This window comes from Vanacampus margaritifer, chromosome 10 (genome assembly GCF_051991255.1).
Source record: "Vanacampus margaritifer isolate UIUO_Vmar chromosome 10, RoL_Vmar_1.0, whole genome shotgun sequence".
Taxonomy (NCBI): Eukaryota; Metazoa; Chordata; class Actinopteri; order Syngnathiformes; family Syngnathidae; genus Vanacampus; species Vanacampus margaritifer.
Genome location: NC_135441.1, coordinates 27,287,721 through 27,314,244, shown reverse-complemented (window position 1 = coordinate 27,314,244; position 26,524 = coordinate 27,287,721). Strand labels below are relative to the sequence as shown.

The following is a 26,524-nucleotide window of genomic DNA, read 5'->3' as shown; positions in this document are numbered from 1 at the left end:
AGAGCCAGTCTGTCAATGTGTATACCTTTTTATGCGCATTCCTGAGTATCAAACGACTGATATTTCTCCCGAGTGCGCCGCTATTCAACAAACCGTCCCATGACATTTGACCAAGGCAGAGCGAGACTGAGACACACAGCAAGTTTTTATGTCCTGTCATGTCATTTCAGTTCAGGTCAGTGTTAGAATTACCCTGGTGCCTGCGTATTGTTTACAATATTTGTGAGAAGGTCTTGTTATGCGTAAAAAGCATCATTTCGTACATTGTTTTAAGCTTGAAAATCAGACCTCACTCCAGTGGCTTATCATTTTCATGGAAAACAAATGAGACGCCATTAAATTTCTATTGGAAAATGATAAGTGTTGTTGGGACCGGAAAGTGTCTCCAATATTCTATTAATCCATACATCCATTTTCTATAGCGCTTTTCCTCATTAGGGTCGTGGGTGAGTCTATCACAGCTGACTTTGGGCGACAGGCAGAGTACAACCTAGACTGGTTGCCAGCTAAACGCAGGCCACTTATAAAGTAAACAAACAGTCATTCACATTTGAAGAGATTCGAACAGAAGTTTGCGGATAATAAGCTAAAAGTTTCTACAAAACGTATTCAACTGGAAGTGATTTTTGTAAAATTAATCTCATAGTTATGTTAGGGACAACCAATTAAATAATATAGAGCAAACTTGTCATTACAGTCGGAGTTCCTTTTAAGCAAAACTACTGTTTATTTTACCATTTACCATATTAACAATGTCCAGACAGTAAAAATTTTTTTTTAAAAAAAGCTTCTTTTTTTTTTGTCATATCTATGAATTCACCAGAAGCTAATGGTAGTGTGTACGTATTTATGCTGGGAGTAGGATACAAATTCCCCCGAGTTTTGTAAACACGCGTCTTTACGTCAGGGAATGTGAAAGCAGATATTCAAGATAAACGGGTTTGATCTCCATGGCAACAAGGTGTGGTTACCACCGGCAGGCGGGAGCAACCTCAGGTCGAATTGTGGCTGGTGTCACTGATTGTCAAAATGTTGTATAGCGTTGTTTCTTCAGCATGGTGGCTAGAGTTCAACCTGGTTATGTACATTTTGTGTTATATAGGTTAGAGTTCGGATTTGTGTAAAGTGAAATGGCAACATTTTAGTTTCCCACTTGCAAATAAAAAAAACGCTTCAACAGCTCTGGTTGTACTATTCCAAACGGGTACTGTACCACCTGATGTACACACAGCTTTATCCGGTCTGTGCTTCAATGTTTCCAGGTGAACGACATCAGCCTGGCGTCCGTCCCTCACGCCCGGGCCGTGGCCGCGCTGCGCCAGCCTTCCCTCGTCAGGCTCACCGTCATGCAAGAGAAAGGTTTCAAACCCAGGGAGGCGCGCCCCGATCAACACCCCGTCCCGTCCGGCAGCGGCCACGGCAACGCGGCCTCCGCTCACAACCCCGGCACAGTACTGCAGGTGACGTTGACCAAGAGTCAGCGCTCGGAACCGCTGGGCATAAAGTTGATCCGCAAGTCGGACGAGAGCGGCGTCTTCATCCTGGATCTGCTGTCGGGAGGGTTGGCGGCCAAAGACGGCAAACTGAAGAACAGTGACAAAGTGTTGGCCATCAATGGACAGGACCTGAGGCACGGGACACCTGAGAGTGCCGCCCAGATCATACAGGTACAGTTTTTCTTGCTATATTGTAGTTAATTGTTCACGGCCTTGCTATATCACAGATTTTTAACGTAGAAGTCAACCATAAACATTTCTTGACAATAATATATTACGTGACCTCACTTGTCCAAACAACATGACATTCTGATTCAATTCAATTAAATTACATTTGTGGAATATGAGTTATGAAGCAAAATCTATCTGTTTTTGTCTATCCCAGGGGGCGGCCATTTTGCCACTTGCTGCCGACTGAAGATGACATCAATGTTGCTGAGGTCTCAGGCAACAACCAATCACATCTCACCTGTTTTCTGAAGCTGAGCTTTGATTGGTTGTTACCTGAGACTTGAGCAACATTCATGTCATCTTCTGAGATGGATAAAAAAAACAGCTGGATTTTGCTTCATAACTCATACTAGTGAGGTCACACATTTAACATATTACCCCGCCTCTTAAAGGCACATGCATGCATAGACAATACAGAGTACAATACGCACAGTGTCATTTCAAGATGACGTCAAAAGGTTCGCGTCTGTCATGAGTCTGCTGAGCAAACACTTGAAAGTTCTGCACGCTCGCTTGCCTTTTAAGATAAAGCATCTGCTTAATCTACCAGTGAGTGACAGCGTTTTGTTTTGCAGGCCAGCGAGGTGCGCGTCAACTTTGTAGTCTTGAGGCAGGGAGAGACTCAGGACGAAGGCCGAGCGGCCAGGAGGGTGCCTGAGCCGCAGTACTTCCGGCGGCGCTCCACCTACATGAAGGTACGACCAAACATGTTTTGGCACATCAACCTGAGTCATCTTTCGATGTGAACCCTTGCATTGCGCAATTTTACACGTGTGCGGTGTGTGGAAAGCGGTGAACAAACGTACTGATTTGTAACATCTTGGATTTGTAACATCATGAAGGAGTTTTAAAATGGCTGAACTCTGTTTTAAACACACACGAAGATTTGTGATTGATTTCAAGTGACACATCGCATATGGCTGTGTATATGTGGAAACAACCCGTATACACAGAAGAAAAATTCATAAATAATACAAAAATGAAAGGTTACTTATCTAGTTGATTTAAATGAGAAATTATTTTCCTTATTTATTGCTGGACTCCCCTTTTAAAGTGGATTTCAAGTCAAACATTTTCTTTATTTACTCTAAACATGGCATTACGTTACATTAAGCAGCCTGTTTCTATTCATCTCAGAGGGCGGCCATTTTGTCACTGAAAATGACATTGCAGTGCTAAAGGGCTCTGGTAACAACCAATCACAGCTCAGCTTCAGAAAACTGGTGAGCTGTGATTGGTTGTTGCCTGAGCCCTGAGCAACTGTGATGTCATCTTCAGTTGACGCAAGTGGCAAAATGGCCGCCCTCTGAAAAAAAAAAAAACTGGTGTATTGTTCTGCTTAATTTGTATTCCTCAGAGATAATATTTATAAGAATGCTGTGTTTTAACTAGTGGAGTGCATAGAACTGTAAAGGAAAAACATTTAATTGACTTCCATGTTAACTTATTTGCTCCCAAACACGTATGAATACGTTCTATTTTAAATGTTTTAAGTGTCCCAAAGATGTATTTTATACGTTTCTTTTTATGCTAGAGCATACAGAAGGCTTTGATGCAGCCTCTCAACTGCAAAGAACGGTAGTTATTACACAAACGGCCAGCAGGTGGTAGCAGAGCAAAAGAGATCAACCAGGGGCCATGTTGAAAAAAAGCTCATTACTCACATTTCTAAATAGATTTGTGAATAATGATGAAACATAGCTATATTCTAATTGCTGCAAAACCGAAACAGAAATATACTTTTTTTTCTAATCAAAGTAGAGACTCCAATCTTTCTTTTTAGTAGGTTCTATGTTTTTATAGCAATAGAACACAATATTCTGTGGCCCTTGAAAAATCTGTGAAAATCCAGTAAAACAGCCAGGAGTGAAAATGTATGGGAGTCAATGAGTTAATTTGGTATATTTACATCATAGATTTACATGAAATGTTTTTTTTTTAATGTTTATTTGTATTATTTGAGCCGACGTGGTTTGTCTTTGTTAGTGTGTTTGGATGACGTCAATCTGGCATCGACGGGGTGTATCACGTGTGTGTGTGTTTATGCGCTCCATTCACATTGGCAGATTTCCAATTTGTATTGGATTTTTATGAAAAGTGCAAGTCCAGCTGATTGCAGTGAGAGGGAACGCTTTCCTTTCCTGTTGGGGAAATGTTGGTGTATCTGTGCTTCAAATGTATGACAGCTCTTTGCTCCATAACGTGACATTTTTGCCCAACATCCCACTCCGAAATGACGTGCGTTGCAGCGTGTATGTCCAGCTTCCTGTGACACAAGCACTGCGGCTTCTGCGGCTTCTGCGGCTTCTGCGGCTTCTGCGGCTTCTGCGGCTTCTGCGGCTAGTGCTAGCATCCTCAAACAGGACATTGTTGGTGTTTACACGGTGTAATTGTGACGTGGGCCGTTTTGTCAGCGCCACTCAGTTGTTCCATACAGGGTGAGCAGGAAGAATAGCAGCCCCCCAGCTGGGGGTGCAAAGCTTTGAGAGCAGACACCTGCGTCGCAGCGCGGAGATGAAAGCGGCGGTGGAGGGCCTCCTCCTGTCCTGATCAAAAGGCCCGGGGTGCTGCTCAGTCTGCCACCGCGGGGCCGCCTGCCTTGTTGTTTTTTGGGCCCTTCTTTCTTTGGGTGGCAGAGGATCAAAGCGGGTAACAGTTAGCTTTCGCCTGCAGAGTGGAGCCTTTTCGTCTTGCTGGGGGGGAGGACCCCCCGCCGGGCGGAGGAAGAGGCCTGGCCACCTCCCCCGAGCTTCCCTTCCGACGGTTTACAGTCTGCAGAGCGCAGCCAGGAGGCTGCCGGCAGCCGTCACTTTCCACACATCTTCTCCATTACGAGACGCCGGTGTGGGAGCTCGCACGTCGCCTCCATCTCGCATCTTCCACATTTGTTACTTACTGCCCCAGGCTTTTCCATTAAGGCGATTGTTTGACGTGGTGATTGGCGGCACCACTTCATGAATGTTAGCTGAAATGACAGCAACAAGCCACACATCTTAATCAGTCCACTTATTTGAATGTTGACTCGAGTGCAAATGTAATAGTTTGTTTTGAGCGGGATACACACATGCCTCACTCCTGGCATTAAGTCACTCCTTAAACATGTCGACTTTCTTTCATACCGTCGGACGATTTCGTGGCTCTTCTGAGTTGTTTCTTTCGTAACCAATTTAGTCTAGTTTTGAAGGCAAAATTTGTAGGTAGCCTAAGACCTTGTGTTTTTGACTTTTCAAAGAATTCATGTCAGAGAATTATTGAAGACAATTGAGTGTTTTTAGAAAAGGGAAATGTTCAAACTCATATTAGCTCAGGGGCCACATGGAGGAAAATATTTTACCAAGTGGGCCGGACCGGTAAAATCATAGTATATAACTTCAAAACAATTGGCGTCACTGCATCACTTATACGCAGATGTGCAGGCCGGCCCCAAATGGCGGGGCTCAACTGTAAATATATTGTTCCAAAAAACAACACAAATGTGTGCACTGTGCCATGAGTTTTGCCATGTAAATGTATATTCACAACCTCGATGCACCTTGCATTTCCTGAACGCCGTGGCTCGATCATGCAGGACCCGCCTGGTGGCTTTTCCAGCCAGGAGAAGACGGTGAGCCTGAAGAAAGAGCCTCGCCTTTCTTTGGGAATCACCATTGCCGGCGGAAGAGACTGCCGCAGCCGCCTTCCCGTCTACATCACCAGCGTGCAGCCCGTCGGATGCCTGCATCGAGACGGCACCATCAAACGAGGTGCGTAGAACAATCTTTGCGTTCACTTGCAGCCATTTTCACAGATTTTTTTCCTGGATTTTGACTGATTTTGCAAGGTCCACAGAATATTGTGTTTTATTGCTACAAAAACATGGAACCTACCAAAAGAAACATTAAAGTTTCTTATTTCATCAGTAAAAAAAAAAAAGTACATTTATATCTGTTTCCGTTTTGCAGCAATTAGCATTAGAATATAGCTAAGTTTCATCGTTATTCGCAAATCAAAGAGCTTGTTGCAACATGGTTGATCTCTTATACTCTGCTGCCACCTGCTGGCCGTTTTTTCTAATAACTACCATTGCTTTAAGCGACTTCTTCAGGTCAGAGGCTGCATCAAAGCCTTCTGTATCCTCTAGCATAAAAAACATAAATGTATAAATAGGTTTTTGGGACCATGGCAATATTTAAAATATAATTTTTTAATGCATTTTGGGGAGCAAATGAGTTAAAGTCAACCCACGCTAATTCGCAATTCACTACTTGGAAATCCACCGATTGGTTCTTTTCTGTGGGAAACTACCCTCGGCTACCTCGGGCCTCAATTGCTTGTGAGCTTTCACTATTCACAGCAGGACAAATAACGGGTGTTCATTACAAATATCTTCCTCCGCTCACAAACGGTGTTCTGAATTCTCTGCGTCCTCAGGCGACGTTTTGCTGAGCATCAACGGCGTGGACCTGACGCAACTGACCTACAGCGAGGCCGTTTCCGCGCTGAAGGCGCAGGCCGCCCAGCCCCAGGTGGCGCTCCGGGTCATCCAAACCATTTCGGAAGACTCGCAGGAAGACGCTGACGCCGGCGGCGGCGACAGGTCGGACATCACGGAGGACAAGCGGGAAGACGCCTTCAACTGGACGCCGCTGTGGACACGATGGCTGGGCTTACCCAGGTACAGCTCGTCCTCCCAATCAGGCACATTTTGGAATGTCCTTTTTGCGTCTAACCTTGCCGTTGTCATGCCAGCCACATGCACTGGTGCCGGGACATCGTCCTGCAGAAGAGCAACAACGAGAGCTGGGGCTTCAGCATCGTCGGCGGCTACGAGGAGACTCACGGCCAGCAGCCCTTCTTCATCAAGACCATCGTGCCCGGCACGCCCGCTCACTTTGATGGCCGCCTCAAGTACGTTTAAAAAGCAGCCGCTCTTAACTCTTTGACTGCCAGACGTTTTCAGAAAAGGAATGCCGTGGGTGCCAACCGATTTAAGCATTTTTGACTGATCTTTCAAGGTCCACAGAAAAGTATGTGTTTGGACTATGGAAACACACATACTACAAATGAAAAGATTGGACTCTCATCTTTCATCAGAAAAAAAAAGTTTGTTTCTACCTTATTCCGTTTTTCAGTAATCAACAATAGAAAATGGTTAGTTTCACCTCTGTTTTGAAAAAAACCCGTCTTTTAACGTCTTTGGCACTCCATAGGATTTTACTAAACGTTATTTAACGTTTTTTGGCAGTCAAAGAGTTAACCGCTTTTTGTTTTTCTTGCACAAATAGTTGATATAGTTACACAGTATTGGTTGATTTGATCTAACTTGGCTCTGATTAGTATTATACAACTAAATCAAATTCACTTAGTTTACCAAAAATGCTGATAAATAAATGACATTTTACAATCATTTTGTTACTGTTGTTTTCTAAAAAATAATAATAATAATAACATCCGGGCTATTTACGTGACAGTATGCTGGCAGGCGGCGTTTTACGACATTATTCAGACACTTCAAGCATTCAAGAGTCCAAAGATTTGTTCTCCAGCTCTTTTCAGCGCTAAAAAATGTTAAATGTGTAAAAAAAAAAAATAATGTCCGGTGTCCGGCGGTTCTATGCCCGGTATGTAACCAAGGTGTGTCTTCCAGGTGCGGTGACGAGATCGTCGCGGTGAACGGCGCCACGACGGTGGGCATGAACAACTCGTCGCTCATCCCCATGCTCAAGCTGCAGAAGAATAAAGTCACGCTGACGGTGGTGTGCTGGCCCGGCAGTCTGGTCTAGCAGACGGACAACTTCAGAATTAGGAAGCGTCCTGCGCACTAGCAGCAGGTAACTTGCCCCCACCTACACGTGGGCTGGTTTGCTTTCTGAAAGGGCGTAAATACAGGGTGTCGCCCCCAAAAAATTAACTCACTCTTTGACTGGCCATTCCTTATAAACAGCGGACGCCCGCATATTCGCCATTTCCAAATTCACCCGTTGGTGAAATGAGGTTCAATCTGTAATGGTTATAGTGCATTTTCGGTTCTTACTGAAATTTGGAATTACAAGACGAATGTGCGTCTTCCAGCTCATCGACGGGTCCATTTTATAGCATGACACCTTAACTTTGAGAGATCCCCATTTAAAAAAAACACACACACAATTGGTGTAAGGTTGGAGGAACATGCATGGACTTCAATGTTACCTCGCCGCCATCACTTTTGTGCCATTTTCATACTACCAATGACAATATTTCTTTCTTCAAAAGTTGATTGTACATTTGCCATTATTTAGGCTTTTTTTTTTTTCAAATCTAAAATTTATGAAAATTATGAGTAACACGCAGCCAAAGAGTGAGTAAATATTTGGAGAGGCGGAGGGGGGGTGCCCCCCCCATTTGTAGACTTTGAGTTTGACCAGGGTGAAACCGTGACGACAATCGACATCAAGGTCCACCAACTGGAGGACTTTGAATTATTTGGAGCGCATTTCTTCTGTGTTCTTTTTTGGGATGGGAGGAGACACACACACACACACACACACACACACACACACGCGCACACACACACACACAACCTGTCGCGATGAAGGATTCACATTGGCTCCTCGTGACCAAATCCAAACGACTCCTGACTGTAAAGACCAAAGTGTCCTTTGTCCACTTTTACTGCACTTTTTCAAAGCCATCACAGTGAATGCATCTTTTAGGAGGGGTGGGGGATGATGCTCGAGCCACTGTGGGGGTCTTGACTTTAAAAAGTTCCTTACAACGCAGTCCTCCATTCAGCAAGACTCACCCCGTGTATGTTTCACTTTCTGTCATCATACTTGTCTTGTGACACTGTTGTGTCCATTCCCTTGTATTTATTCACATTTACGGGTGCATCTCAGTAGAAAATGTCATTTATTTCGTTTTGTTTTTTTTTTAAGTAAAATTGCTATTACTGTATATAGGTTCACTTTATACTGAGATTTTTTTTTTTTTAATGATTTTAAATTTGGGTGAATATAGCTCAAAATTCGCCGTAAATTTTTAATGTAGGAATTGGCCTGAAAATTCTCTTCCTGTGTGTTGAATGAATCTGTACAGTGTCACTTGCCGAATTCAGATACTAAAATGAATGGATTTTTCTACCATATTCTAAGTAATTGAGATGGTCACTCATATTGATACGTGCCCCCCTTGGATGTAAAGTTGCCCTCCAAAAATCCCCCCTAGCAACACACCACCCACTCCTCTTTTTCTTTTTCCATTTTGATGTTGTTGACGCAGAATTTTCAGGTCCGAGTGGCTGTGATGTGCACTGAGCCGCTCTTCACTGTCATCTCTTTAGATCAAATAAAAAGAGTGCTACAGTGACTAGTGGATATTTATTGACTACAGCAGAGGTGCCAAGGAAGGAAACAAAATCTTTCTGTTTTGTGTCAACTGGGAAGAAATGTAATGAAGTTCAAAATGAATCAAGAGGTTCAATTCTTGTTTTTTGGGGGGAGCGGCAACATCAATAGGTTGTCTTGTCAAGTGCAACTGTAACAAATATTTATAAAAGTTGAGAGAACACTTAATGGTAATATTTTTTTTTTTAGGAATTGAAGGATGCAGTTTAAACACTGGGAATTATGCTACGCGAAAGGCTATTAATGCAATTTGTTATTACTTTGAAGCCATCTCAATAATGTACTAGTGGGCGGACCTCAAGCTGGGTGTCAAGGATATCGACTAAATGTCAAGACAGCGTTAAATGGGGAAGTAGAGGTGCAACAATTGAGAGTAATCGACAACTATTTTGATAATAGATTCATCATTAACATATCTCATTTAACTTAAAATTGTCTCACACAAAAAAAAAATTTTTTCGGCCTCTCAACGATAAATATTCTGATTTGTGTTGTCCTCCATGAAAGCAGACAGATGATCTTTTAGCTTAAATAAAAACAACATTTTGTACTAATATTCTGATATGTTACCAACCAAACCAGGATTTCAATCATAATCCATGTTTGTGTATTTTCATAAATATCCTGTTTTTAGATCATGGGATGGAAATTGTTTTTTTAATGCTATTTATCAATTTTTTTTTTTTTTAATTAATAGACATTAATTACTATATGAATTATTTATTTTATATCTTTGATAGGGATGCTACTAGTGTGTGACAAATTCCTATTAGTTCAGCCTAGCAGTGTTACTAGTGCAGCACAGTAGTTTACTCGTACGATTCAACTGCATACTAGCGGGTAAGGTGAGAGAAACGAGTAGGCTCGAGTTGGGAAAACCAGTTTTGAGCATTTATTAGATATCCAGGTTAAGGTCCATGTACTAGTATGCTCTGTCGTCACTAGGGTGGGCATTAAGTGTACTAGTACATTGACTTTAAGTTGTATTTCAAGGATATGAACTGAATTGTCACCCTTCCTTTGTATTGGCTGTGCAACAGTCCAGCATAATTGTCCAACATATTGTACATCCTGACCCCTAGTGGTGGACTGAAGCGTCTACCGCTGTTGTCTGTTCAGTCCCAAATGAGCAGAAAGTGTCATCTCATAATGTACCTGTTCATTACCTGTAAATGTCGTTGTGGGTTTATACGACAGTAAATGTTTCACTTTCTTATCTTCTTGCTGTTGACGGGGGTCGCGCTGCAGGACAGACGACGTGAAAACTATCAAAGGACCATAAAAAGGCGACCAGTAATACTGATGCTGCTGCTGCAAGACTTTTACACTCGTGTCTAAGTAATTGCGGGCCGTCTTGTTAAAGTTAACGATTCCACCGCCGCCGCGCCTGCCTAACAAGATTTGGACGAGGTGCGTTTTGTGGAGCAGAGACAATTAACAGATGAAAAGTCCAAATGAGTTTTATTTGCTTATTTGTTGGGGGTGTGGTCATGTGGGGCAAACATTGAGAAGAAATGGTAACCGGACACAATTTCAGCCTGCGGTTCAACTATGGGAGAGGCACTAGTTTGTGTGAATGGATGCAGACATGGGAGAAAAGAACACAAAGGAATCGTTGCGATCAAACTTGCTCTCGTCGTCCTCAGAGGGTCGATACAACTGAAAACTTGGCTTGCAAAATTCTGGGATTTGTCAACATTGGAAACTTTCCACAGGAATTTATGGGAATAAACCAGATGTGTACTCAATTTAATTTTGCCTCTATATATTTTAGCACCTTAGCAGATTCCAATCAAGTGGTTACTCTTGACTTAAATGTAGCCCAACCTAGAAAACAGGTGAGCCATGACATTTACAATGCGAGCCCAAGGGCACTTTTATGAGAGGGCAGTATCATGTTAAAATGGCAGAAAGCAGATTTGAGTTCATTTTTAATTATGCCACCAACGCAGTATTAATTACAATGCCGTGTTTAGAATAGTGAGGCACAGACAACATATTATTGCAAAGTTTTTGTTTTTACTTCCACTTTAAGTTTGTGTAATGCCCTCGCCTGTGGGCAAGGAGAGATAACCGCTTAAGGGAAAATATGCTTGAATATGATACATTTCCTTTAAATGACCCCTAATTCATCCATGGAAAGTTTCTCATTTGGAGTATTTCCAAAATCCTTAGTTTAATTCTAAGGATGAAATTTGCATAAACTGATCAGAAATGCACCACTTCTTTGCCCTTACAAAAATAAGCATTTAGTGTAATAATGCTAGTAAAAAAAAAAAACATTCAAGTGAAGACGTTCCATTTCGGCACAGATTTTCTGCTCAAATGCAAACATCCGTTTCAGAAAAAAAGAAAAAGACATTTGACGATTTGCATTAGTGTGATGATCAACCCGGCCCCTGGGCCCGACTTTTGACACCCGTGAACTGAACAAAAACCAAATGATGACACATGAAGGGTTCCATTCTCCCTTATTGGCAAACATGACAGCTTCAATACTGTGACGCGCGCGTATTAGGGTCTCTTCAACTACATATGCTGTGTATGGCTTACAAGGTAAACAGTTCCGCACAAACTCGAAAAACTATAGTTCAGCAATTCATTGGCAACGACGACAACAAATAAACAGCTATGATGTAAACGATGGACATTTGACGTTAACGGTATTTACAGAGAGGGAAGGAAAAGACGAGGATGGAAAGAAAAGCCAGCGCAGCATTGAATAAACGTTCCATGTTATAATCTACATAAGAAACATTAGGCCCTAACGTCTTTTGCGGGGGGTATAAATGCATTTTCACCCGTTTTTAACCCCCGAGATGAAACGGGAGTGCAACAATTGGGGGGGGGGGGGCCTGTCTCATTGGCTGTGCAAAATGCGCTCAAAAGCAAAGTGACGATGTGGCAAGAGTTCCACGAACAGTTGCACTGGGGGTGTTACGAGATCATTTTTTGCTTTCCCAGATTATTTTTTTTCTTTCCCATTCTGACAAGGCACTGAAGAGGAAAAGGGGGTGCAGGCTGCATCTTCAGTCTGGTCTCAAAATTGGATACTTGGGTAAGAATTCTATAAGAATCACCTGCGCACACACAAACAACAAAATTGCGTTACTTTCATTTCGGAGCAGTTGATTGTCATTCGAGACGTTAAATTCATATTTCACAAAATGGGAGTTGCAAGGCATGGAAGTTTATATTCCAGTGCACCTCGTGTGTGCACTTAACTAATTTCACAGTATTTATATATATTAAAAAAAAAAAAAAAGTTAATGGATTAAATGTAGATAACTATGTTGGGAGCAAGGTTATTTAAATTAATGAAAACTAATGAAAAAACAAACTCAAAGAACAATTTTGTTAACGACATAAAATTAAAAAAGACGAAAATGCTTTAAAAAAAACTAACAAACTACATTTTATGTTTACAAAATTAACAAACTAATTACAATTATATCGAAAATGTCCTGTTTTAGTCTTTAGAAATTTATTTAATACATAAGAGCCTTTGGGGATGATTTTAAATGTTATTTTAAATACATCATATTTATACATTAACCAGAATAAAGACATTTGAAAGTGTGTCACATAGAAGTGATGTCATCTAGCAGCAGCCAATAGAAAAGCACCTTCAGATAAAATTTGTCTGCTTGACTTTTTGCTCATATGGCTCACACTCTAAAAACAATTGGGTCTAAAGTAACCCAACTATGGGTCAAAAATGGACCGATCCTCTACTTTGAGTCAAGAATTGGGTCTTTCAGCGCGAAAGAACTTATAAATAAATATTGGTCAGATCCTTTACTTGGGTCAAACATTTGTATAGAACAACCCAGAAAGTTGACCCCGGAAGTGGATTGGTCCATTTTTGAGTTGGGAGTAAAAGATGAATATGCCTCATGACTACTTACATATTCCATCATGTTGCTGCTCTCACATTTTCTTTTGCTCAGCTTCCAGTGCAGACCCAGCTGGACAGAAAAGAGCAGATCAATACATCCATCACACGCACACACACAGATAGCAGGGCTGTCTGGCGCGTGTGAGGTCAAACTGTGGCCAGACATACTGAAGGGCTTCTTTTATGTCCATGCGCGCACGCGCACACGCACACGCACCAACATTTCCCAGACAGACGGAGAGGGAGGAAGGTTATCTACCTTGTGGTACAATCTGTTGTTCTCCCATTCTAACAGCTTCTGAATGGACCTTCTTGTCTGCGGTAGGAGAGAATACCAATGAGCTCGGAAAGAGTAGTGCGATTTTTATATATATATATATAGATGGCGCCGGAGTATTGGCTTTGTGCTCTGACCCTCTTGTTGAGACATATGACGGGCCACAGGCTGCATCCGGCCGTGCAGCAGCAGCACAGACAGCCGCACAGAAGCCACTTGACGTTGACCGGCACGTTTTTCCTCAGGCAGGCGTTGACGCGACCCACGCTGCTGCGGAACTCCTCCGGCGCCACCTGCCAACACACCAACAGCGGGTTTTACTTCCAAATTTGACGCGTCGGCACTTTTCAGCATTCAGGGAAGAGGAATTGCAAGTTTTCTAACTCAATTAAATATTGATCGATTTGACGAATGTTTGAGTCAACTGAAATCTGAGGAAAAAGGCAATTTCTGTCCCAAAAAATGGATCTAGAAAAACCATCGACTTCTCCAAGATATAAATCCGCAACCCCAGATGTGATTGCAGACAAGGTCCATCTTTCGTCCATAGCACGTGAAAGCAGGATAAATCAGGCTGCATTTCTGACAGTCGAGCTCAGTGCTGCCCGGCATGTTGTGGCACAACGTGGTACTACACTGAAGGCATGCAACTCTAAATTACCATTGTAATGTTAAAAAAAAAAAAAACACTTTGCATAAAATCTACAATATGGCGGGTGTGTGTGAAAGATGAACCCCACGATAACGGCGGTTGACTTTATCAAGACACTCTGAGTGCTATTTTTCACTATCTCAACAGCAACGGCAAGTCAGACATTTTCTGCGTCGATGCGGTCTCGTAATGTTGTCCCTGGCCTTGCGAGCGCGTGTCCAAAGCCTCAAAGGACGAGATAAGCGGCAGAAGTGCGGCCTGTGGCTGCGGCAGGCGAACGGGCAGGCGGGAGTGCTAACCAGCGCCGAGCTGAATGGATCCTCATTCCTGGCCCCGAGTCTGCACGCCATAAAAGGGGGTCGTAATCTTTTATGACAGGATGCAAAGGTCTCTTTGCAAACAAGCAAAGAGCTGGGAATAAAGCCCAGCAGGGCCTGATGCGCACCCTTCAATCATCATAATTGTGAGCTCGTCCATCACATGTCGGCCGGCTTCACAATGGCGGAGGTGCGCTTTATTGCCCCGCACTTCCCTCAGCCCCGCGCGCGGCCCTGCAGCCTTTTTGTGCTCTTGCGTCTGACCCAGGAAGCGCTCCCTTTTCTTCTGGCCCTCGCATTATTTCGTCACCTGGAGTCGGACCCCGCGGACGGACCCGGGGCCCCCCCTGGCGGCGGCTTACTCATTGACGGGGCCAGCGAGCACGCCACCAATCAGCTGGCGGGGACATTTGAATGGGGAAGACAAAAGAAGCGCTGAGTCTTTTAATTGTTCAACTGGAAGTGAGTGGAAAGTGCAAGAAAACTCCAAACGTGCAAATGTACCTTTCCCGTGAGAATGGACGGGAACTCGCTATCGAATCTGTTGCTCAGCCCGAAACTGCAAACACAGAGAGATAACGTACATTAGGAATATAGAAATAAGTGTTCATTTCGCACTGCATCAAAAAAAGTACAACATTAAATACTGTATGTACAAATCCACTGGCCACAATTGGCAATACAATCCAGTTCATGGGGGCGGAAATCCATTCAATAAATATGCCTTTAAATACAAGTTCCATCTAAGAATAACTATGAAAATATTCATTAAACAAATCAAAAGATCAATAATGTTCTCTACAATGAGTTGTTAAATAAAATGTCTATTATATAAATATAAACTGAAATCCATTAAATGCATACAACATTCTACAAAATAAGACATGAAATTTAAAAAATAATATTAAAGTACATTATTTAATACTAATATCTTACACAATATCATTAAATAATAAAAAATGCAATAAATAACTCAGAATATTTTATATTAAGTATTATTAAATGAATAAAAATGGCATATAAATGCAAATAGACATATGTATATTTGTACATTATACAAATATAAATAAAAAATATGAATACAATTAAAGAACGTTCTATAAAATAAGACATAAAAATGGTATATTCCAAAGTATATTATTACTAGTGTTTTACAAAATAAGTCATTGAATACATAAACACCACCAAAGGGATAAGCTAAATAATATCTTATAAAATAATAAATATTTCCAATTCTATTAGCATGCAAGAAATATTTCTCAGTAATAACATTTTTTAATCCTCTAATTTAAAAATGTAATCACATTTTTAAAATTACTATGCAAAAAATAATTCCATTCAAGACTTTCTTTGAAATCTAAAATAGAATTCCAAAATGTAAAAATCCTATACAACAAAGAAAAAAAATGCCCTTACAATTTAAAAAATAAGTCCATTGAAGAAAACTCCTATAAAATAAATAAAAACGCTATTGAATCAGTAAAAGGAAACTTGTTTTGACACCTTTGTTATGGTCGGCTTCTACAGCGATGGCACTTGACGTAGCAACCGATGACGTCATATCAAAAGACGGGGCGACGTTTTATCAATGTAAACACAAGAGTGACGCTCGTACGCGACTTTATAACGACGTCAAATTGACGTCCAAGCGAAACGAGTTTACGTGACGTGTCGGTGAGCTCGGCTGCTAACGTCACCCGCTGACGACAACGTCCTCGGCCGGCTAGACCGCACCGTACAACAGCGTCAAAAGTTATCGGTTGCCATAGTGACGCCAGGTGCTGGAGACGCTCGCTTCGTGTCCTAACAACACCCCGAGGGGCATTTTTGCTTCTCCGAGTGGGCTAGTTAGCTACCTAGCGGCTACACAAACTACCAGACGCAAAAGTGACAGCAACAAAACACGACACCTTGACGAGACATAGACAAAGAAAAAGACACGGAAAAGGGAAAAAACGCACACTGTGATGTGTCCGGCGCCGCGCATCACAACGGGATCCGGGCAGTATCTGGATAAGCGCTCCTCGATGACGACACGCTCGTCTTCGTCGTCGTCTTCTAACTCGTAAATGGTATCAAAGTCCGCCATGTTGGGGCAGCGAGACGTGACGTCAATCACGGAGACGCGCGCGCACGCTTGCACGTACGAGCGCGAGAGCGAGTACGCAGGGGGAGAAGGTCAGGCAGAAGAGATGAGTGAACATTTACCATTTAAATCATGACATTTGAGTTTTTTGTTGTTGTTGTATAAACCAGGTGGATCTAGTGAATTTTTTTTGTATCACTTGACACAAAATATCGATTTTCTTTGTTTCAAATTGATATTTGAAAAAAAATATTCATAGGAAATTGAGGCACTATGAAGAATAAAAACATTTCCTGTTTTTCATGAATGTACAGTAGAAGAGCTTTCTAAGGCTACATCTTTGTTTTCCTCAAACTGCTGGTCATGTTTGAATGAAAAGACAGAGGTGCTCTCATAAATAATCCCAAGTACTTTGACCCTCTTGACCCAAGCACTCCATTTAGAATGATGAATATTTCTTGAACACATTTATTATGTGGGGCTTGCAAGGTGCACGATGCAATTGACTTAACTGGGCCTAATTTGTTAGCTGCACACATATTTCACATCACTCATGTCACAGAAAATAACCCCCAAAACGTCAACTTAACTGATTTAATGATTAAACTGTCTACTAAATGCAGGCCTCTGCTGCATTTAAAAAGACACCAAATGTATATGTATTTTAAAAAAAAATATATATATATATATATATATATATAAACACAAGCAGGGGAACCTTTGTTGGTGTGTGATTTCCCGCTACACCACGCCGACGCACACGTCAGAGCTCAGCTAACCATGCGGCTACCAAAACAGGAAATCAGATAAAAGCGTGTTGCTGGGACTGATGGGAGTCAAATTTCATTTTCAGCTACCCGATGGAAGCTTTGGTAAAAGTGTGGATTTTTGTTATTTGTGCAAAAAGGAGTTTGCCTGCCACCGAAGAGCTGCATGTGACGAAAACCAAAACAAGGAGGAGGCCTGCACATTGCGTATGCGATGCTGTACAATCACAACCAGGAGTCATATTTCATAGGTAAGCTTATTTTTTTTCCATCTCTTTTTTTCAGTCATTCTGTTTTAATAGCACACACTATAATATTAGCAAAAAATGATTTTTTTTTTTTTTTCAAAATGAGCAAGTTTTGATTTATTTTAAACATCAAAGCACTGCTTTTGATGGGAACCCGTTGCATAGCTGGGCTGCCACAACTCAAGTATCTTTATTGTATTACATTTTACTTTTAAAATAATTACCTCAAAATATGTATGTATTTAGAAGATCTCTTGTTTATTATGTGTTTATATTTAACTAATGCTTATAAAAAAAAATACACAGTCAATTACAAAATTCTGTAGCAATTTACCACATTTTATATATGATGATTCTTTTTAAATGGATCAACTCCACAAATTCTGTGAAAAAAAGTATTTTATATACATTGTTAACATTGACATAAAAACACCATTCTATACTATTGTCATCCACATTTTTTTTTTTACACTTCAAAATTTAACATGATTATTCCCTGAGTTGCTTTTTTTTTTTATTCACAAAGACATCACATCCAGAAAACATTTATATCTCGTTAAAATTCACAATGTCAAACTTTGGAAGTTGGAACCCCCAAACCCCTTTCCCCGTTCCTCCTCCACCTCCTAAGTTAATGATGGAACTATTGTTAAAAAAAAAAAAAAAAAAAGCCAAGTATTTTGTGTGAAAAGTCCTGCTGCAGCGTGTCGGAGTGCTCCGTTTGGTTGCGCGTGTTTGGTGTCGCATCACTGGCTCACAGTCACTTGCTGGATATTCCTGATGGACGGCAACGTGCTCATGGCCTGTGCTGGAGGGGGCTGAGGGTGAGGGTGAGGGTGGGGGTGGGTGTGCGGGTGTGGGTGAGGATGGGGATGAGGGTGAGGGTGAGGGTGAGGGTGGGAATGAGGGTGAGGGTGAGGGTGAGTGTGGGGGGTAGGGTACAGGGCGCCGTGGATGTCCGTGGGACTGAGCGAGCCCGGAACGGGCAAGGGGCTGACGGAACCCGGGTCGCTGTGCACGGAGCCCCCGCTGCCGTCCGACTGGCCCATCTTCTTCTTAATCAGCTTGCGCTCCTTGGCGCGCCGGTTCTGGAACCAGATCTTTACCTGCGGCCAACAGACACACACAGATATCATTTTTGTTTTGCCTAATTTGGTTGTTTGAGTTTCTCTACTTTTTTGGAAAAAAATATGTATATCGTATTTTCCTTTTTCACTTAATCTTATATTTTCTGCATTTTTTTTATTATTATTTAATTATTTTTAGTTTTACCTTATTTTTTTTATCATTTTATTTGACACTTATATTTATTAAAATTAAAAAAAATTAAATCTTATTTTAATTTATTGTATTTTATAATCTAAGTGTATTTTTTATTTTATATGTTTTAATTGTAATGTTCTTTATATTGTATGTTCTGTCTTGTTATAGTTTATTATTTACATTTTTTAATATAATTTTATTTTATTTTGTTTTTAATGTATATTTCATTTTTCAAGAAGAAACTACAAATATAGTACAATCTAAATAAATGAATAAAAGGTCTTATTGCTAACTTGCTTGTATGTAAATTGTGTTAAAAAAAATAAAATAATATCGTATTTTCCTTTTTCACTTAATCTTATATTTTCTGCATTTTTTTGATTATTTAATTATTATTTTTAGTTTTACCTTATTTTTTTATCATTTTATTTGACACTTATATTTATTAAAATAAAAAAAATTTAATCTTGTTTTAATTTATTGTATTTTATATTCTAAGTGTATTTTTTATTTTATATGTTTTAATTGTACTGTTCTTTATATTGTATGTTCTGTCTTGTTATAGTTTATTATTTAAATTTTTTAATATAATTTTATTTTATTTTGTTTTTAATGTATATTTCATTTTTCAAGAAGAAACTACAAATATAGTACAATCTAAATAAATGAATAAAAGGTCTTATTGCTAACGTGCTTGTATGTAAATTGTGTTAAAAAAATAAAATAATAAAAAAAATTATTCACTGTAATGCATGTGCGTCATCTATAATGTACATAATGGCATGTATCTTATGTCCAAATTTTAACCTTAAATATATATATTGAAAAAAATGGTATACATTGAAATAAACCTGGATGTTATATATTTTGTTATTCACAATAATCCTAAAAAAAATTTTTTATCAAGGCAATAAAACCCTTATTATTATAATATAACCAGAACAGCAATCTCAATTTCTTGGCCTGCGGTTCGACTACTTATTGGAGCTGGAATCCAATCATAACCCAACAAATATGTGGCGTGTTCCACCTGTCTCTCGGACAGGCCGAGGTTGACGGCCAGCTCGGCTTTCCTCCTGATGGTGATGTATCGGTTGAAGTGGAATTCCTTCTCCAGCTCCAGCCGCTGGTGGTCCGTGTACACCACGCGGTACTTCTCCTTCGTCCTTGTCTTCCCTTCGCCGGACACATGGAAAACAAAAACATGCACTTGCGCTTATCACGTAGCTGCCATTCACAAACACTACATTATTATATATTTTATAATGATGTCAATTTCACTTCACAACAACTTTCAGGTGTCATATATTAAGTATGTATAAGTGGTGGAACAGTTGTCGAAAAGCTAGCTATGTGCGTCCTAGCCTTCCAGCGAAACGGCAGCCAATCAGATCGCAGCGAGGCCACCTACTGCAGTGGATGTGCAATTACGCTTTATACTCATACGACAAGGAAAAACATGTTGGCTGAGGTTAGCATCGCACCGCGCACCCCCTATTTGCGATGCACTGCGCTAGCGTCAACGTTGTGAACCACCGCTAACCAACCTTTTTATCTCCATCGGTACATAAAACGGACGATTCGGAATTCAAGCTCACTGGAAGTTGCTATCTGCTTGCGACTGAGGTGTTTTGATTATCAGGAAAATTTGACTCAATTAAGGATATGCTATGCTAGCATGCAGCTTGCCAGCATGGCCAGACTGAGCTTCATTGACTAAAGAATGACATTTGATTTGATTTTGGATGACGTTGCTGTGTCATGCATTTGCTTGCTAACAGCCAATCAGAGCCGACGCTAATTTGCATACTCCATTCATTCAAATCATAACTACTGGGCACAATGACAGCACATTTTTGGAATTCTTCCCAATTGCAAAGCTGGCTTTTGACTTGGGTTTTGTTCCGCGCTTGAAAGCGAGCGCGTAGTCCGGTCGGACTGGAAAGCGGCTGCCGGCCTTGGGCATGCCAGGACCGGCCCTATCAGCTGCCAGCATCAAATCCGCATCTTTGCTCTTTGCTCTTCACATATGCAAACGCGCTGCGCTTTGATGTGGACCTGCAAGTCACTTGCCGGGATTTTTAAACTTTGCGGCACACGCACATGCAAGCGAGCCAGCAGATAAAAAACAGTCTGTAGTGGGGTTTCCATCCACCCATTTTTAGTGGAATTTTCAAGAAATGCAAAAATAAAACTAGTCATTCGAGAAAAGGGCCCAAAATTCGCCAAAAAAACAACAACTTTTTACGCTTGGAGGGGGCGGATTTTGCAGATTAACGCTGACAAGACCGGATACACGTCGCACCTTTTGACCGGATATTACGTCACACGTACGTTTGTAGTCCTAAAGCAATGGTGGAGATAAAATAAGGTATGTTTGGGGGGGCGAAACAGAAATCTTTTTGGAATGAAGTAAAGAAGTGAATATTAATAGAATTTTCGATGGAAAACAGCAAAGAAACGCTTCGGTTGATCAAGAATTACAAAAGAAAACTCATACGACGTCATCGCACAGTGCAGTCGCTTCCTGGTCTTCTTCTTCTTTTAAAATACTGGCGGACCACATCTCTATGGTGTATAGCGCCACCCACAGCGGCGGAGTCCCCCTCTCAATATTTGCAAAAGTACAACAGATGGAAACGTGCAGAAGTCGCATGTCCGCTTTGCGCATTTTCACTAAATTTTCCAAACAATTGCATGGAAACCTGACTTGTGGTGGTAAAAAATAAATTGAATAATAATAATAATCGTATTTAGCATTTCTTTGGTGCAAACTTTTTGAAAATTTCCTACACAACCGCACCAACAAGTTATTTGGGTTTTCCTGACTCAAGTCTGCAATGAGACGACGGGCGAGTCCGTGGCACGAGGGGGAGGGTGGAGCAGTCAAAATGATGATTATTTTTAAGAACCCAGATCAACACCAAAACAATACAATAATAAACACAATAAATGTGACATCATGTGCAAAAAAATGGCAATTTGTGGCCCCAGAATATTAAATTGCGCACAGAAAATTTGAGTGGGACCAAATAGACTCCGTTATAGAGTAGGCTAATATTTACACTTGGAAGAGAAAAAAATAACCAATTGAAAATAAAAGTCACTGCTCAATTGTGTTGGCTTCTTCAACAGCCATCAGCACACACATTTTTCTTTACAGTCATGATTTATTAAAATGAATTGCCTTTAATGTTATGCCCACCATTCATTGAACTGACCTGTGCCAAACTCAACACCGGGGGGCCACATCTGACCCGCCACCTCACTTTATGTGGCCCACAAAAGCAAATCATGTGCATCAGCTAGTATAATTCTTGCTCAAATTTGTGCCAAAATTAACACTGACATATTGTTGGCATTTTTGTTGTTGTTGTTTGTACAGTAAGTTGAACTACAGTTGAATTAAATGATCCTTGATTCCAATTGACCGAACTCACCACTAGTTGTCCATGGACTTGTGGTGTATTTGAAATAAGATGAGGCGGTGAAACCTATTGATGCTTTCCCAGTATTTTTTACAATGTAGAGCGCCAGAAAAATGCGCTGCACAGGTGCAAGAAGCAGCGCTCGGTCCCGGAGGGAGGAAACGCGACCGCATCTGCATTTCAAAGTGAGGCGAGGTGTCGACAAGCAGCCACACTGTATGATTGACGCGCACACGCGCGCGTACAGCAAACGCCAAAGCAAATCACGTGACTTCCCACGCATGGACGCCGTCGCTGCCACGAACACCGCGAGCGCGCGGCTCCGCGCCTTCTTTCCTCTTTCCCCTTCTTTCCGTCTTTCCTTCGTCGAGGTAAAAGACAGGTCGCTCGCGGGCCTCGGATTCATTCGTTTAGCTTTGCAGAAGAGTGAGATCAGGCCAGGCAAACTTTTGGCTGCCACATTGGATTCTTACAACGAAAAGACGACACAAGTTATGCGATGACGAGGTTAAAAACAAAGCAAGTAGGCTACATGCAATTATAAAAAATAAAATATATATAATGAGCGTGGGGAATAGGTCATTTTAATAACATTATGACCATTAAAATTTTTAATGGTCATTTTATTTATTTATTTCATTACAACCAATTCAAACCAGTTTTTTTTAATATTCACAATAAATAGTGAAAACGAACGTAAACTATGTAAAAGAGTTCGTTTTGATAATAAAAAATAATTATATTTAAAAAAATAGTGACTCAAACTAAATATTAAAAAAAAATACATTTAATCATATGTTATTCAAACCAATTATTTAATCCAATAAAATGGATGTCAAATTATTTATAATACTGGTAAGCTGTCTTTATTTTTTTATTTACAATAAATGAATTAAAACAAGTTTTAAAAAAAACATATTAATTATCTAAAAATCGTTTATTTCAATAATACAATAATTATTGGTTTTATATTTAAAATGTAATTTCATTTCATTCTAACCAACTACTCTTCCAATAAAATAAATAGAGAAATGTTAAATGCATATTTTAAATACATAATTATAATAGTTTGTAGTTATAGTCTTTTTTTGATACCAAATCCACAAGTAACATGTCAAATTGTGTCATTAATTACTTTTTTTAAATTTAGTTTTACCGATACTCATTTAATACATTCTTGCAAGTCATTTAAAATGGTAGAAAATTCAGGCAAAAATAATAAATAATAGAAAAAGACACACAAAATCAACCATTGAATATGAGATAACGCGTTGATTTAGTCATTTTAAAAAAGCAAAGAAATTTAGATTACTGTCATTATTAGATTAGTACTTAAGATACATTTTCATTGATCATTTTTGACGAAGAAACAAAATTTTGCATGATTTGGTTGCCCAACTGATAAGAGCTCCTGCAGTAAACAATTTCATGAGTCATCATTTTTTTGCAAATAGCTTTTTGATCGATGTTTGTTGTTAGCAATGCTAATTAATCATGCGTTTATGTGTACGGTTAATGTTCACGAGTTGATTTATTTGAGCACGTTTTTATCTTTGGAGCAATTTGGGCCTTGAGCTCAAAGGGAGCCCAATATGGAATTTGGGCTTATTAACATTGAAAAATAACTTTTAGGAACCCACCACTATATGACTCGTTGCCCTTTTAAGAATTTACAAAGACACTATTCAATAACATAAAACTATTGACAAAGGGTTGACAAAGATGCCCTTTTATTGAGGCAAACTACCAGCCAGGAACCAAAAAATTGTTTTTTAACCCACGACTGGCTGGAAAGTCACTCTTTAAGTAGACAAAATCATTGTGAAGAATCAAATACAACACAATATGGTTTGTTGTCTTTTCAAGTAAGTAAAAATGTGTTTTTGAAAGGGCGATGTATTCTTTTTCCTTGTCCTTTTAAGGGTAACAAAAAAAAAAATAAATAAATAAAAAATAATAAATAAATATATATTTATATATATAATATGTGGTGTAAAAATACACTCTGCCATAGGAGGAAAATAACCTTTGGAAACCAAATATGGTTGCTGAGTCTCTTTCAGAGAATTAAATGTATTTTTATCAAGAGAAAATTCATGGAGAAAAAGCAAACATGAATGCACTATTTCATATGGGAAAGAACTTTCAATAACCAAATGTGGTTCCTTGTCCTATTATGGACGTACACTTTTTAATAAGGCCATTTTTCATGCAGCAGCAAACTTCCTTGGCCTTTAAGGATGGAAAATGCACAACCAACCAAAAATTGCTTCTTCTCGTTTTAAAGTTCAGTTCTCAAAATACATTGTATATTTTTAAGGAGAAAATAACTTTTAGGAACCAAATATGGTTCTTGACTTCATTAAAAGACACCCTTTTAGAAGGGTCAGATCATTCTCATGTCCTTTTATGGGTGTGAAATCAGTCTTTAATAAGAGTGCATTTTTAATAAATTATTTAGTTATACCAAATCTGCGTCTTTAGTCTTCTAATGGTGTAATAGCCAAAATGCGCTTTCATCATATTAAGAATATCAAATACATGTTAAATGAGGGGAAGGAGACTTTTGGGAACCAAAAATGGATCTTTGTGCCATAAGATTGCAAAATAGTCTTCAACAAGGGAACGTTAATAAAATAAACAGCATGCACTTTTGTAGTGTAAAACGCTCTTTTAATAGGCCTCAATGACTTTTAATAACCAAATATGGTTCCTTGGTCTAAAGTGGCAAGGTACACTCTTTTATTATTATTTAAGGGGAAAAAAATCACTTTGAAGAGCACATTAGAAAATAAATTTGTTATAAAAAGGGAAAATCACTTTTGGGAACCAAATATAAGACTTGGCCATGTTAAGAATGTACAATGCACTCTTTAAAAGATATAGAATTTTTTTTTAGTAACCAACTGTGGTTATTAAGGCAAGGTTACACCCTGTTATTAAATCATTTTGAAAAGTTAAATAACTTTTTGGGAACCAATATGGTTCTTTGAGCTATTATGGTGTCACTTATAGGCAACACAATTGTATAATAATAATAATAATAATAAATGAATCAATCGGTGTGGAACCCAATATGGCAACCTGCGTCGGAAATAACTTTTAGAAACCATACGGTTCTTTGCCGTATTATAAGTATCGGAAAGACACTTGGAAAATGTAATTTCCCTCCACGCCATCCTGTCATATTAATTTGATCCCTGCGGGCCTTTTTGTGGCGGTTACTTTTTCCAATCCCTGCAGTCCTTTACTGGTGGAATGATTTGTTTTGTGAGGTTCTCACCTGTGGAGGAGGACTGCGCGGTTTTGCTCATCCACTGGTACGAGTTGCGCCTTTCTCGGTCGGGCGACAAGTGCGCGCTCCCGCCGCCGCCGCCGCCGCCGCCGCCGCCACCGCCACCCGCACCCGCGCCCGCGCCCGCGCCGCCGCCGCTCCCGTCGTCCGTGGTGGGCGGCGGCGGCTGCAAGAGGGCGGAGGCGGGCGGCGGGTGCATGTGGCCGTACTCGGGCGAGCAGTAGGACACCTGCGCCGGCGACGCGTTGTTGACGGGGGTGGCCTGCAGCGGGGTGGGGGGCACCATGCCGTAGGCCCCCCAGTCCTCCCGGGGGGCTCCGTACGCCGACGGCCCCCAGCCGCCCGCCGCCTGGCCGTGGCCGTGCGCGTCCACGTTGGGGACGTGATGGTATCCGCTGAAGTCGGGGTACTGCGGCGACGACACGAAGTTCTGGGGGGGCAGGCTGATGCTGGAGCGCCGCACGGGGCCCTGGTGGTACATGCCGCTCTCCTTATCCAGAAGGTAGCCCACATACATGGCTTTGGCTCGCGCTGCTGCAGGACGAAGCTTGGACAGGGAAAGAGTCTACGGGCGCATGCTTGGAATGGGCTGGAAAAAAAGAAGAAGAAGGGAATCCTCGTGAAAGTAGTGGTCCGAAATGGGGGGGGCCCCCCTCTTTTTTGTTGTTAATTGTAGTCCGTGCAGTTTGCCGGCGTTCTCATGCACATGATGTGCTTGCGGCTGCTTGACAAGATGCCACTAAAAGTCTGCATGCAAGCCAGCCGCCTTGACGTCAACTCCTTTGCGCATTTGCATCCAAATGAAAGTGACCCCCCCCCCCCCCCACACACACACCCATCTTGCACCCTCCCCAAACACACACACACGCACACACATGCGAGGGGGAACGTCATCAGGTGACAGTGGGCCTCCTCCCAAAATTCATTCATTAAGATGAAAGGCGCCAACGCGCAGGCCGCACAAATTGTGCACACAGAAATGAATAAATAAATAAATACAAGTTCGTAATCACCCAAATCATATACAATGAAAACAAACCGTTTTTTATTATTATTATTTTTTGAAAGGCATTTTTATTTTCAGTGACTCGGTCTGATTTATTTAATATCTTTTGAAAAAATAAGGATAGGCCTACCCCAACATTTATATATTTTTTTAAAACTTTATTATTATTATTTTTTGTCAAATAAAGAACATATAGGGA

General features: G+C 40.6%; 3 protein-coding genes across 8 annotated transcripts in view; 1 reads left to right on the top strand and 2 right to left on the bottom strand.

The window, feature by feature from the left end:
• Window positions 1–18,141, top strand: part of lnx2b (ligand of numb-protein X 2b) — a 32,726-nt gene extending 14,585 nt beyond the window's left edge. For 5 of the 6 annotated variants that reach the window (XM_077578627.1, XM_077578630.1, XM_077578628.1 and 2 more), the window contains 6 exons: window positions 1,263–1,667; window positions 2,303–2,422; window positions 5,296–5,470; window positions 6,138–6,381; window positions 6,456–6,614; window positions 7,354–9,050. In XM_077578627.1, the coding sequence (XP_077434753.1) occupies window positions 1,263–1,667; window positions 2,303–2,422; window positions 5,296–5,470; window positions 6,138–6,381; window positions 6,456–6,614; window positions 7,354–7,489 (1,239 nt within the window). In that variant the 3' untranslated portion in view covers window positions 7,490–9,050. Of the gene's footprint in view, window positions 1–1,262; window positions 1,668–2,302; window positions 2,423–5,295; window positions 5,471–6,137; window positions 6,382–6,455; window positions 6,615–7,353; window positions 9,051–17,225 lie in introns of those variants that run through there. The other variant, XM_077578631.1, reaches the window with a different exon arrangement.
• chic1 (cysteine-rich hydrophobic domain 1) lies at window positions 10,533–16,356 on the bottom strand. Its single transcript, XM_077578638.1, has 6 exons — window positions 16,194–16,356; window positions 14,737–14,791; window positions 13,401–13,556; window positions 13,246–13,302; window positions 12,997–13,056; window positions 10,533–12,168 (listed from the first exon to the last, which is right to left on the bottom strand). The coding sequence occupies exons 1-6, from the start codon at window positions 16,319–16,321 to the stop codon at window positions 12,118–12,120; spliced, it is 507 nt and encodes a 168-aa protein (XP_077434764.1). The 5' UTR covers window positions 16,322–16,356; the 3' UTR covers window positions 10,533–12,117.
• cdx4 (caudal type homeobox 4) lies at window positions 18,080–25,836 on the bottom strand. Its single transcript, XM_077578637.1, has 5 exons — window positions 25,478–25,836; window positions 25,308–25,384; window positions 19,627–19,772; window positions 18,267–18,439; window positions 18,080–18,137 (listed from the first exon to the last, which is right to left on the bottom strand). The coding sequence occupies exons 1-5, from the start codon at window positions 25,834–25,836 to the stop codon at window positions 18,080–18,082; spliced, it is 813 nt and encodes a 270-aa protein (XP_077434763.1).
• Between the last annotated feature and the right edge of the window lie 688 nt (window positions 25,837–26,524).

Bases quoted from the DNA above. Each gene is read 5' to 3' on its own strand.
- chic1 (XM_077578638.1), bottom strand. From the start codon at position 16,321: ATGGCGGACTTTGATACCATTTACGAGTTAGAAGACGACGACGAAGAC. The intron at 14,792-16,193 runs GTGCGTTTTTTC...CTGTGTTTGCAG, and splicing joins GGCGCCGGACACATCACAGT to TTTCGGGCTGAGCAACAGAT. The intron at 13,303-13,400 runs GTCAGAGCACAA...CTCCTACCGCAG, and splicing joins TCATATGTCTCAACAAGAGG to ACAAGAAGGTCCATTCAGAA.
- cdx4 (XM_077578637.1), bottom strand. From the start codon at position 25,836: ATGTATGTGGGCTACCTTCTGGATAAGGAGAGCGGCATGTACCACCAG. The intron at 25,385-25,477 runs GCCCACCACGGA...CGGCGGCGGGAG, and splicing joins GCCCTCTTGCAGCCGCCGCC to CGCGCACTTGTCGCCCGACC. The intron at 18,440-19,626 runs GTGGAACACGCC...TGTTGGCCGCAG, and splicing joins TCGGCCTGTCCGAGAGACAG to GTAAAGATCTGGTTCCAGAA.